Source organism: Mytilus edulis, chromosome 2 (genome assembly GCF_963676685.1).
Source record: "Mytilus edulis chromosome 2, xbMytEdul2.2, whole genome shotgun sequence".
In the NCBI taxonomy this organism is placed as follows: Eukaryota; Metazoa; Mollusca; class Bivalvia; order Mytilida; family Mytilidae; genus Mytilus; species Mytilus edulis.
In genome coordinates, this window is record NC_092345.1 from 54,314,693 (window position 1) to 54,329,649 (window position 14,957).

Genomic DNA, 14,957 nt, shown 5'->3' on the forward strand with positions numbered 1-14,957 from the left:
AGGTTATGAAATTATAACAATAACTAAACGAGATGATTTTTTCTTGTTATACCCGTTTCTCTCCCTTAATATGTTCAAAAGACAGATATATAGATATAGGAAGATGTGGTGTGAGTGCCAATGAGACAACTCTCCATCCAAATAACAATTTAAATAAAGTAAACCATTATTCATTTTCTTCACTGTTTTTTTATTCGACTACCTTTACTACGGGTCATTTATCTAAAAAAAATCACTCTGTGTAATTTCTAGTTTATTCAATTGGGAAAATAACACGATGTTTGTTTTTAAAAGATCCATCTCAAAAGATTACATTTTTCCTCTCACTACAAGTAAGGATCCTTTTGATAAACATCTGAAACAGCGTACTAGTATTTGAAGGGGTAATATCTTCCTGAATGGCGGTCATCAGAATCAAATCCGAATGGTGATCTGTATCCAGAAAGTTTCCTGTCAATAAAATAGACTGATTAATATAAAGTATCACAAGATGCATTGACTGCAGTAGTTTTTCTACCATATTTATTGATGATAATGTCTCGATGGCTTCGAAATAATGTGTTTGCTTTGCGTTTGAGAGTTTAATCCTTCATCGGGCCAAACCGCAGACTGATTTGATATTCGCTGCTTATAGGAAATAATGTATCAGAGTAGCGTGGCATATCTTTCTCCCGAACTTGTTAACTAGCACGTCAAAGTCCGGCCCAGTGTGTTGGTCTAGTACAAATAGATATAGGAAGATGTGGTACGAGTGCCAATGATAACTCTCCATCCAAATCACAATTTATAAAAGTAAACCATTATAGGTCAAGGTACGGTATTCAACACGAAGCCTAAGGCCCCCAAAAATTACTAATGCAAAACCATTCAAACGTGCAAAGCAACTATGTTGTGTTTAAATTTGTCTATTCTGCTGTTCGTATTTTCGTGTTTTCCATGAACTTAGTAATTTGCAGTTTTCTTATACAGATTACATTGGTATATATTATATAATTATGCTCTTGGCCTGAACATGCATTTTTATTGATATTTTATAGTGTGGTCTTTCATTGTTGTAACGTTACACTACTATTTCAGGTTAAGGCGAAGGCTGCCTCCTGTTAAAACATTTAAACCTACTGTATTTGCACCTGTCCTTAGTCAGGAACCTGTTGTTCGGTGGTTGTTGCTTGTTGATGAGGTTCATAAGATTTGCTTGTTTCTTGTTTCTAATTTTTTATATAAGTTGGACCATTGGTATTCTTGATTGATTTTTTTTACTCTCATGGTCTTTTTTGGGGCCAGTATTAACATTGTCACTGGGATGAAGAGTTGTCTCACTGGACATTAGATAATTATCCATCATCATTTATTTTGCTTTCTCATTATTCGCATAATCTAGACTAAGTGTTAAACTGTACATAATTTTTTATCCACATTTACCACTACACAAGCAATAAATTATTTGATAAGTCAATTCAGGTATATATATACATATATATAACTGGTGATCATCAAAAACAAATCCTGAAACCACGAACAAATAACCCGAAAAATTAGATATTACATTTAAGTGTATTATATTTTTTATGGACATACTATGAGGTGTTCTGAAATTTGTTCGCTGCATTGTGTTGATACAAAAAAAAACACTCTATTTCGAGGAAATCCGAAATCATATCACGAACTGGTTGAACTCGTTGTAAATGTTCATGAGTATAATATACGTCAGGAATTTTAAGTTTAAAGAAAATTTGTGTATTTTGCAAATTTCACGAAGTCTGCATGATGCGTGTAAAATCATTTCAAAGTGTCACGTGAAAGCAAGCTCGACGGACACATTAGACAAAGCAGTATGCGCAAATAGTACACATGCTATCATCGATCTACAGTGTTTATATGCGAATTGAAACATCAAAAGAACGATCCGGTTTTTAGCAAAACAGGTATATTCAGATGATGGCTATGGGAGTAAGTTTGGAAGTAAATACTGTTTCTGTATGAAACTAATTTTAATCAGACTAGAAAAAAACTTTCCTATATGTAGAGCTAATTCCGAACGATGTGGTTTTAAAATTCATACTTTTTGAATATAGAAGATTGCAGTAAGTAATATTCACTTACGTTTTACACTTAAACTTTGATAAGTCTGTGGCTTTCTCTACTTCTTCTCCGCTGAAGCGAATGTTCATGCCATTGTGGTCAAATACGTCATTGCATAAACAGATATAACCACCTACTTTGAATCCAAATCCAGGCCGAAAATTACACTAGAATGAAAAATACATATCTTTGTAACAACAACAACACTTATTTTAAAAGCAATCATATATCCATTCTAATCCAACACTAAAGAAGTAGGGACATTGATAAGGCCCGGTTTTGGCACAAGAAAATAAAATGTTTGACAAGTATTTCAAATTTGCATATAGTGTTTGGAAATGCATAGGGTCAAGGAAATTAAATGAAAGCATAAAGATTTTAATCTGATAATGTCACTATTACGTCATAATATGTACCGTTTCACAAATATGATGAAAAACACAGGTTTTATGCAGTTTTCCATCATAATTTCGATAGTGGAAACATTTTGCGCAGCTAAGAAACAAAACAAAATAATTTAAGAGAAGCTTTGTTATAAATATTGACATTATTTCACCAAATATAAAGCTTTGTGTCTTTGGGAGCGCACATACTTTGCCAATCTCAAATATACTTGAAATTTGATGAAAGATAAGGTAAGTCAAGGAATTTTACAAAACATGCGAATTTTGTCATGGTTTGTTGTCATGGTAGCTTTTTCAATGTGAAAATGTTTTTTTTTTATTTTTGTTTTCTGAATACTTTGTACCTTAGTTTGGTTTGAACAAATTTAAGAATATGTATGATAACTGAGCAATTTGTTGTAATAGTTGGACCAAATAAGGGCATTAAAGCCCCTACTCCAATAATAAATGAATAATAATAGTTTCCCTGATTCCTTAATTGATGTTAACAAAGCATAATCGTTCTTTAACAAATGACATTTAAGATTCATAGTAATTTTAAACATGTGAAATAAACATGTAGGTAACAGCTCATATACGTATGCTGTGTATTCAATTATTTTCAAGAGACTACCAATTGTCATGGACTGAGAAAAACTTGTATTTACGTAGATAATTGAATCCGTGGTTATGTCAAAGCCTGTGTATACTATAAGACTGTAGGAAAGTTGCTAGTCGAACATTTAATTTCGTTGTTCACCTGTCACAACGAAATCTATGAAAATTAGTAATTCCACAGTATTACCTTCTCACAAGGTTCGCATAAACCATGAAGGCACATCGGTATTTTTATTAAAGAAAAGGTATATCCAAAATATGTAATAGTAATAAAAGTTTGTTTTACCGTGGTTTCGATTGGACATTTATGAGTTCCTCTGAATACATTGAAAAATAAATCAACAGAGTATTCGTCATACTCAAGGTCACACTGGTTGATGTCTTTATCTGTAAGCTCAATATCTATCGTAGCTACTCCTCTATTTAAAAAAATGATTACAGATTAAAATCATAGGATGCAATCAATGTGGGTCAATAAGAAATATAGAACGCCATGGATGTGGGTAGTTTGGAATCATATAACGCAAACAATTGGGTTGATTAGAAACATAGAACGCAATCGAAACGGTTAGATTAGAAACATAGAACGCAATCGATGTGGGTAGCTTGGAATCATAAAACGTAATCATTGTCGATAGATTGGAATCAGAACGTAATCATTGTGGATAGATTGGAATCATATAGCACGCAATCGCTGTGGATATATTAGAAACATAGAATGCATTAATGTGGGTAGATTACAAACATAGAACGCAATCGATGTGGGAAGATTAGAATCATAGAACGCAATTAATGTGGATAAATTGGAATCATAGAATGCAATCAATGTGGGAAAATTAAGATCATATAATGTAATCATTGTGGGTTGATTATAATCATAGAACGCAATCAATGTTGATATATTAGAAACATAGAATGCAATTAATGTTGGTAGATAAGAAACATATAACTCAATCAAGGTGAGTAGATAAGAAACACAGAACATATTCGATGTGGGTAGATTAGAAACATAGAACGCAATGGATGTTGGTAGATTAGAATCATAGAACGCAATGTATGTGGATATATTCGAAACATAGAATGCAATCAATGTAGGTAGATAAGAATCATTAAACATAATCAATGTGGGTAGATACGAATTATAGAACGCAATCAGTGTTGGTAGATAAGAATCATAGAACACAATCAATGTGGGTAGATAAGAATCATAGACCACGATCAATGTGGACAGATTAGAATCATAGAACGCAGTCATTATGGGTTGATCAAAATCCTAGAACGCAATGGATGTTGGTAGATTATAATTACAGAACGCAATGGATATGGATATATTCGAAACATAGACTGCAATCAATGTAGGTAAATAAGAATCATGGAACACAATCAATGTGGGTAGATAAGAATCAAAGAACGCAATCAATGTGGGTAGATAAGAATCATAGAACACAATCAACGTGAGTAAATAAGAATCATAGAACACAATCAATGTGGGTAGATTAGAATCATAGAACGCAGTCATTGTGGGTTGATTAAAATCCTAGAACGCAATGGATGTTGGTAGACTGGAATCATAGAACGCAATAGATGTGGATATATTTGAAACATAGAATGCAATCAATGTAGGTAGATAAGAATCAAGGAACACAAATTACACAATCAATGTGGGTAGATAAGAACCAAAGTACACAATCAATGTGGGTAGATAAGAAACATAGAACTCAATCAATGTAGGTAGATACGAAACATAGAACACAATCAATGTGGGTAGATAAGAATCATAGAACACAGCCAATAATTCCTCGGATAATTTGAATAACGTGGTCCAGTCCCTTCTACTTCGACATAACGAGGTTCTACAATAGCTTGTGTCTTTCTATGGTGTAATTTAAAACTACTGTTTCAGGTAAGGGTGAAGGTTGGCGCTTGAAAAACGTTTTAAACACACTGGATATTTTACACCTATCCTAATTCAGGAACCTGTAACAGTTGTTCAGTGGTTGTCGTTTGTTGATGTGGTTTATAATTGTTTCTCGTTTTCTTAGTGTTTTTTTTAATGAATATTAGACTGTTTATTTCAATATTTTAATTGTTTTACACTGGTTATTTTTGGGTCTTTTATAGCTTGCTGTTCGGTGTGAGCTAATGCTATCGTGTTGAAGACCGTGCTTTGACATACATTGGTTTACTTTTCACAATTTTGTTCTTTTTACACATTGTGACTAAAATGGGGAGTTGTTTCATTGACACTCGTGTACCACATCTTCTAATTTCTATTAACATCTTTTTTTCTTACTTAAACATAGGTGACCCGTCTCTTTTTCTGCCTAAGATAGGAGATGAGTATGTAAACATCCAGACATAACCTCCTCCGCAGTCATAGTATGGCTTAGTCACATGACCATCACCTCTCCGGGCGATCAAAATGTCTGCCTCTATAATGGTTCCATTTCTAAAGAAAGAAGAAAAAACGGAAAGTCAAATTTGAACATTACATTATTACTTCGAAAACGCAAAATTTAATCAATGATTATTTTTTGCCATATTTTTATTCGGCAAATTGCTATTCTTTTTTATCAGTTTGAGATAAACAATATTAACAAACTTCTTATGCAAACTTTATTTCGGACAATCCCTATCGATACAATGGAACAAAGTCTATCAAATCAGTCACGTTATTATATGTAATATAGAGATTATACAGTATTATTACAAAGGAGCAAAAAGTGAAACCATTGAATAGAATGAACATTCAGCTGAGCAGAGAGAGAAAAAAATATTTCTTGAATTTAATTGTATTTTAATCGATCCATGTACATTTCTAACTTTTTCTTTTGATAACACGTCGTTCATGAAAGCAGTAAGTAGCATGGGGAACCATAAAGGATTAATCATAATGAAACACCTTTACGTTTTTCATTATATATGTTCTTTTATAGCTGACTATGCGGTATGGGCTTTACTCATTGTTGAAGGTCGTACAGTGACATGCAGTTGTTAATTTCTGTGTCATTTCGTCTCTTGCTCACGGTCGTCTCATTGGCAATCATACGACATCTTTTTTTTTATATCAACCTGGAATAATATCACTTAAAAATATTTGTAAAACAATTTAACCTGAAAGTTGTTTTAGTGCGGTCTATTGCCACATTCTCGTAATGTCGGTCTCTTAGAACACTGTACCATTCGTTGACCAGGCTATCGTTTGTGTAATTATTGAAATTTCCTAACTCTACCGACTCCACAGTGCCATTAGTATATACGGCAAAAGCTGCAAACAGTTCATAATTTTTTAAAACTCCTGGCTCAAGTGCCACAATTCCGCTAAGTATTTCAGGTTTAGCTGTTACTACTAAATTTGTAACTAGATCGTGACATAGAGATTCATGAAACGCCTCTTGGGAACCTCCGTATTTCTGGATCTGTGCAGACAAGTAGTTTGAATTATAGATAGCTAAATCGGCATATTCCTCCCATTTAGAAAAATCTACGGCAATATCTAACTCTTCATCTGGTGATAAATTTGTACATGTTTCTCTGCTGACAGTCGTTCCAATTTTCTTCAGCACTTTAAAAATGTTATCGTTATTCATATCTAAAATTGAAACGGAATTCATATGAAAATTTATTACAAAAAATCATGAATAAATATATATATATATATTTTTTTTTTTCAACAAATATATATATATATATAAATATTCTTTATTCTTCAAATTGCTTGCTTCAACTTAACTTCATTGTCCAAGCTTCAATAAAGTATCCCTGTGAAATACTTTCTGAGTATCCAGGAAAATACACAGAATATAATCAAATATAAAAATTATCTTTTTTTCCCATCAATTATATCAATCTTTTTAACTTTATGAAAAATACATTTTGAGATACTGTTTTGTTTTCATTCATAAACCTTCTTAGCTCCTTTATAAACATAGCAAACACATCTAAAAATTTCAGTTTTTGCTCGGATACATACATGTAGTACGACTTGTAAATACAAAAACCTATTATTGTCAAGAAATAATTAAAACCGTTATACCCTTGATCTGATATTTTGTATCCAAATACTATATGTTTTGCTAATATCTTGTTTTGAAAATTGATTTTTGATAGAAGATAATGTACTTTCTCCCAAAAATCTTTCAAAAATGAACATGTAATAAAGAAATGCAAATAATCTTCTTCTTTTGTATTACAAAAATTGCATTTATCGTTCTCAGATATTTTCCACTTTAATAGTAGCTGCTTTGTAGGAATAATATACTGAAGCAGTTTCCATCTCAAATTTTTTAACTTATTTTCCATTAAAATTTTAAATATAAAATCGTATACAAATGACATATGTGGTACGTACTGATCATTTTCACTAGATTTTATCTTAAAATGTGCATTCGGAATATACTAAAGTATCGTATTTGTCATATATAGCAAGCATTTAGTAAAGCAATGTAAATCAACAGGATTTGTAATGAAAATTTCGGTGACTTAAAGATAAAATAAAAATGATTGTATTGTAAAATAACACCAACGTAAAAAGAATGCAAAACGAAAAAAAAAAGCACTTTAGTTCATTGCAAAAAGTAAAAAACAGAATAACAAAAAGTAATTAAAACAATTAAAAAATCACATAAAAGATCGGTTAGTTCTCGGCTACTTTTGGTTAAATGTAAATTGAAAACAAAAACTTACAATAACAATTTGTGACTGCGGGTGGTCATTGCCCATATTAAGATGACCCCTTCTGAAAAAGGTTACCTAAAGATATAGATGTAGGCGTAAATGACGGTACTGAATTGGAAAATGTCTTATGTGCCATACTTATACTGACACGCACTACAAAAATTATGAACATAATTGATGGTCCAACTGTACTTTTTCATTTTTCGTGTATAAATGTAACTCTATAGAAAGCTGTATATGGTTAAAGAAAGAAAAGATGGACAGTTAAAATATTATGCATTTTAACAGTCAAGAAAGCTGCTCCAGAATGTGCAAATATCTGCGTTTGTCAAGCTATTAAGTGTAAATCAAAGCAGAAAGCAATGAAAGGATTACTTACGATAGTCTGCGGTCACAATGGCACAAATAACAAGATAGAAAAAAATATGTATAGTAGACATTGTCGTCTGCTGAACGGCAAAGCAAGAAATGTCCTGCTATATAATGTTATTGTGAATATAATCAATAAATATAATCCAACAAAAACAATGATTGCTTTATAATATTTGGTTTTTCGGATGATAATAAATATATATATATATGTAATTCTTTATAAAAGAAAACGTACAAAAATATCAAGGTTATTCTTTTTATTAAATGCATATTTAATCAAACAAAAAAAATTCAGCAGATTGTGACACAAATTCGAGCCTAGCTATCAATCCTTATAAAATGCATTCATATTCGAAAATGAATACAAGGTACGTTAAGTATCTAATTTGGCACAAATTAATAGATTTATTTAAGACCTTGATAATATGTAACATGAAGCTGTGAATACAAGAAAACATTCTTGATTTTCAAAATCTGTTCATTATATGTTTCAGGAAATATTAAATTGCAATTTATAAACTAAAAAGTTGTCGCGACTAAAATGTTGATGAAAATGTCATGAAGAATATTTTTGGTATATAGACCTAAATGTATGTTATTATATAACCAAGAACTCATACATTCTGTTTTATGTACTGGTACCCGGTAGGTTTACCATGTTGCACCAGTAGGACTGTCTTAAGGCCAAAATGAAAAAAAAAGATACCAAGCAGGCTATTGATAACCATCTGTCGAAAGAAATACAAACAACCTATTCAAAGAAAAAATGAAAGAAGTCGTGTTCAGTATGAGTTCAAACTTGTGAAAGCACATGTTCAGCTTATGGAAACAAGTCATCCTCGTTTTTGTTGAGCCTTCGACTAACAGCAATAGTAGGCGAGACACTGGGTTCTGTGGAACCCTTAATTTTTTTTATATCCACGTTATTTAAAGCAATACGATTGTCTTTCATTGCTTACACCCACTTCATTTTAACTTTGGTGGATAGCTATCTCATTGGCAATTATACCACACATTTGTTTTTAATTTTTATGTTACCTTCTTGAGTGCCTGGAGAGAAATTCTGGTTCGTTTTAAGAGAAAAACTTTTCGCTCATCTGCCCCAAGATTGTCTTGCGTTTCAATTTATGTGAACATTACTAAACGGTTAGGGAATATGATGAACAAGTATTAAGGCGCAAATACGGGAATTTTCATCTGGGTTTAAAAACATGTGACTAAGCTTTCGAGCTTTAACAACAACTTTAACAGCATTATTACGCATATTTAGACAAAGAATGTCATCAAGATTTTGTTAAGAAACCATTACAATGAATATGTGTTTGATGCTAGCTGAATTGACAAACTTACCATATAATGTTTAAAGACGTTCTCTGGAAACATTTTTACCAAACATTATTGAATGTTAAGCCTAGTAATTTTTACTTTACAATTGTTTCTAAATTGTATTAATAGCATTACTATGCTACTGTATGCATCTACAAGGTAATTATGATAATGGTGGTTGGCTTTTAACGTCCAGTGCATGTCAAATCAGATGCACATTCAAGACGAGAATAAATAAGGCGACATAAGAAAAAATACCCATTTTGCAATAGACCGACACGCTGAACCAGTTTTAAGCACTATTTCATTAGGTTACAGTCCACAAGAAGACAGTTCACCTTGTTCGATTCCAGAGCTTAAGAAATAGAAACAGATCATATTCATCAAGATGAGCGAAGGCAAATTAAAAGATGTACAAAGAGAAGCCATAACAATTCAATCAAATAGGGAGGGTAAAGTTAACATGTTCCTATTTCATATTAAAGCAATCTTTCAAAAGTCCTCCAATTCGTGATGATGACCATACAACGTATTTAGACGTGTCGATTTCTGTCGTTTTCTTTAAAACTCTGTTGGATTGAGTCTTTTTTGTCAAGAGCACACCACTATATCTGTTGATGAGATCCAAAAGGTGTCAACATACACGAGCGTAACATAATTGCGATATGTATTCATGATCAAGTAGAGTATGCGTAACTGATGAGAAATGGGAGCTGACGATTGGATAGTTGAAATTAACTTTCTAGTTTGAAGTCGTTCTACCGTGTCGATATTGAGTAAAGGTAAAGATAAGAAGCAGAGCTTCTAGTTTCGGTACTAATGTATCCATAATCTTAAGTTCACTTGAATATATTAGATTCAAGAGCTCATTAAAATTCTGATAGTATTAGGCAAATATGTCTTATCAGAAAATCTGTTGACAAATATGTCAATGTTCTGAGTGTCTTTTACATGAGTTAGATATAACTTTCGCATCTAATAATAATTGCCTCCTTAACAGAAATTTGATAAGAAATGTCGCATCTAAAACCAATGCATTTGTTAACAAAATTATCATAAAACTGTCGCGTTTAATACCAATGTCCTTCTTATAAGAATTTTGATAAGTCTGTCGTATTTAATACCAACAGCAGAGGCGGATTTAGGGGGGGGGAAGGGGACCGCCCCCCTCCTTTGAGAAAAAAAAATTGGTTGGTCAATCACTGAAGCGTTACTGGAGCCCTCTTAGGCAGCCAGTGGGCCCCACTTAGAAAAAAATCTAGATCCGCCACTGAACAGCCTTTTAAATATGATTCTGATGGAACTGAGAGGATATCTATATCTTTCGAGGTTTATCACTTCTAGTTCAAACAATATAGTGCAGTGAAAAGTAAAATCACAAAAATACTGAACTCCGAGGAAAATTCAAAACGGAAAGTCCCTTATCAAATGGCAAACTCAAAAGCCAAAACACATCAAAGGAATGGATAACAACTCTCATATACCTGACTTTGTACAGGCATTTCCGTATGTAGAAAAATTATGGATTGCGCTTGGTTTTAAAGCTAGCTAAACCTCTCACTTGTATTCATATCAAATTACATTATATTGACAACGATGTGTGAACAAAACAAACAGACATACTAGGTAAACAAAAATTATCATAAAACAATAACACTATGACAGGAAGTATAAGTACAGAGCCACGCCAATACACAGCTCAATGTGCGTACTATTATCAAATCGCAATTCGTAACAGATATTTGACAATTTTTGAGTATGTAAATAAAGGCAACAGTAGTATAACACTGTTCAAAAGTCATAAAACGGTTGAGAGAAAACAAATCCGGAATACACATATAAACTTAGAGGAAAACGTCAACTATAAGAGGAAAACAACGGAACAACAGAAACACTGAACTGCAACAAAAACAAACACCAACATACATAGAAACAGATTATTGAAAAACAACTGCCATATTCTGACTCGGTAAGGACTGAACCTTGTTGTATGGCTAGCAAAACCTCCCGGTTATATATATATTCGCCACTAATACCAATTCTGCTAAAAGTTAAGATATAAATTGTCTTTAAGATAAACAAATATTTCATTTTGTTCACATGTACAGGAATCCTTTGATACAAAGTTTTACAAAAGATGTTGATTTGCAATTTTGTATCGAGATGCTCAAATATCAACATGTAGTCTTGAATGACACTTTTCTCTACTGAAATATGAAATAAAAAACACATTAAACTATTTGGAGTATGTTATATAGACTCATTACTAACTAGATTAAAAAGGATTTGACAAATTTGATATTATGACCTTACATATCTTGTAGACAGTACTTGAGGTTGAACGACATTTTGTAAGAACTACAAAATAATAAATTAGAAACCAAATGTTCTGAGAACAATTGAAGGTCTTTCCACCAGTAAGGATCTATTTTGATATGAAAATATTAAAATTTAGTTTTGAATGTCATTCCCAGCGTTAAATGACAGCATATTGTGCGCTGATTTTAAAAGTATATTTATAGATTATCGTTGATCATCTCAACGAGATTGATTTTCTCGCTTGAGCTGGTACAGCGAAAGTGAGAAAATCAATCGAGTTGAGATGACCAATGATAATCTGTTTATCGCTATTTTACCTATGACGACGTTGTAAATTTCATGTCAATTTCGTTAGCAACGCCACGTGGCCTCCTTAGTTTCTAGCGATAATTTTTCCATCTCAAGCGAGAAGCATGATATGAAAATTATCACAAAAAAAGATCAAAAGAAAAATGCACAAAATAGCGATAATGTTTGTATACAAAAAGATATAAATAAGGGAGATAACTTTTTTACTTCCGATTTGAAAATGTCACTTTGATATTGTTTGATAGTTTACTTGACACTGATTCCAAAAATATATGGTTCTATATACTTTTACATTAATTTAGTACAAAAAATAGCTACTTCTGGTTTACACAAGGTCACTTCCGGTTTGCTTTTCAAGATTAAAAGGCTTTCAACCTAATGCAAAAATTCCCATGGCTTTATAATTTATACATATAAGGTAGAAGGTAGAAGCACAGGTCAAAATCTAGAACGTTAAATCTACCAATGACCTTGAGCTCAATTTCAAGGTAATAAACCAAGGACCTCAAATCAAAGACCCTAGGTTTTAATTATATATGACAAATGAATTATATCACCATACGTGTAATTTAAATTTAAATAAACTCCCATGATATGTCTACATATCCTTTAAACTAAAATTTTACGTGTTACGACATGTCGCAACTAACAATTCTGTAAAAATATTTTGTTGATATCTAATAAGATTTTTTTTAAATAAGTGATAACAAGCCAAAGGCAAAATTTTGAACATGACCTTGACCTTTGACCTTGACCCCATTCTTATGGACCAAGGACCTCAAATCAAAGGATTCTTTACCTCTATCATGGTTTTTGTTACACATACATTTCACTTATGTCAAATACAAACGGGGGAATAACTCTGATATGGAATCTTCATATGGCTTTGGTTATAATTAACCGAAACATCCTGAAGATATAACGAGCAAATTGGAAAAATAAATTTGTCGGTGTATTATACGGTTGCGAAGTTTTAGAAATAACAAGAAAAACAGTGTTCAGGGATATAACTCTTACAAAAAAAAGTATTCGGTTACGCACAAGTAGATACAAAAGCATACAAACTGTACGATATCATATTCCAAATATCTAAGCGACATCTTGCTAAACATCAATCCACCAAAGGAAAAAAATTAGGCAGAAGAAATTGTTTTTTTAGAAGAAAACCAATAGGTCTTTCCACGGAAAAGCGGAAAGACCTAATTAAGACTTTATGTAAAATAGTAAGATTACAAATAAATCAAAATTCACGGAATATTCAAAACAGCAAGTTCCACATGAAATGGCAAAATAAAAAGATAAAACACAATAAATAAATGGAGGACAACTGTCATAATCTTTAACTGGTACAGGTATTTCTTACCTATTATGTCTGTTTGTTTTGTTAACCCATCGTTGTCAATATAACGGAAATTAATGAGACTGCCATACAAGTGAGAGGTTGAGTTAGCTATAAAACCACGCTCCATCCACCATTTTTCTATATAAGAAAATGCCTTTACCAAGTCAGGAATATGATAATTGTTATCCATTCGTTTTGTGTGTTTGTACTTTTGATTTTGCAATTTGATTAGGAATTTTCCGTTTTGAATTTTCCTTGGAGTTCAGAATTTTTGTGATTTTACTTTTATTGCAGAGTTCCCAAGTGTATGTGGTAACCCCCAAAATGGTAGTATATCATATTAAACCGAACATGCAGAATATATCTTTATAGTTTATACATCATATTTTGTTTCATGCATCCGCAATATTCATAACAAAGTATCAAAGCTAAACACGAAATATTTTGTATTTTGAATGTTGACAATCACTTCAAAAAACATATGGGTCAGGATGTAATTGGAAAAGAATATGCATGGTGTAAATGCACTGTACAAAACAATCCCATACTATAAGTAAATAAACTCGTCATATATTGAAACTATATATTTAAATCAGACGCTCGTTTCATCTACAAAAGACTCATCAGTGAAGCTCGAACCAAAAAATGTTCCGTTAATGACAGGTTTTCTGGTCCGATTTTTTCTGTTAAAGACCGATTGAATGTTTTTCTAAAGAATAAATAATGTCAGCCACTTATTATACAATAAAAAAAACTAATTCTTAACCGATATAAAATAATCGTAAATTTATAATTCAGTGCAGTTTATAAATTAAATTTCCATCACCATGCATTTCAATCTAACTTACAACAAGTCCAATTATCTTGACACAATACTTGGCTACAATATGTTTTGATGATCAAATCTTTTGCAGTGTAGTGTTTCATAAAATTGTTGCAAGTCGTCGCTATTTGTATACAATAAAACAAGATGTACGAAAGAGAAGCAGTAGATGCCAAGGAGATATTCAAAAGGTTTTCTGCTCTTTGGTCGCGGTTTGATGGCTCTTTGACATTTTGCCCATTTCCATTCTGAATTTAATTAAAAGTAAGATAGAAATTGACAAAACCACGACTAAAACGTAACACGACTAACGGGTTCTGCCTGTACGTGATATAGTGACTATTTTTGATATATGTATCATTATAATTTAGACCTACATTATATACATCCAAAAGATCAATGACCTTCTTTTGAAAAGAAAATTAATATTTGATTGAAAATTATCTGTAAAAATTTGTTTTAAAAGCACGCATAAAGTTCACTCACATTATCACACAGCATGTAATAGAATGATTGTTTTACCAAATGGTGGATTCGTTAAAAAAAAAAACAGGGGAAAATTTGATATAAAACCAGCTTCAATCCACCATGTTCTACATTTGAAAATGCCTGTACCAAGTCAGGAATATGACAGTTGTTGTCCATTCGTTTGATTAGGGACTTTCCGTTTTGAATTTTCCTCGGAGTTCAGCATTTTTGAGATTTT

General features: G+C 32.0%; 1 protein-coding gene across 1 annotated transcript; it reads right to left on the bottom strand.

The window, feature by feature from the left end:
* Positions 1-368: 368 nt before the first annotated feature.
* LOC139510369 (uncharacterized) lies at positions 369-6,673 on the bottom strand. Its single transcript, XM_071296952.1, has 5 exons — positions 6,198-6,673; positions 5,377-5,532; positions 3,370-3,502; positions 2,104-2,249; positions 369-450 (listed from the first exon to the last, which is right to left on the bottom strand). The coding sequence occupies exons 1-5, from the start codon at positions 6,671-6,673 to the stop codon at positions 369-371; spliced, it is 993 nt and encodes a 330-aa protein (XP_071153053.1).
* Positions 6,674-14,957: the final 8,284 nt, after the last annotated feature.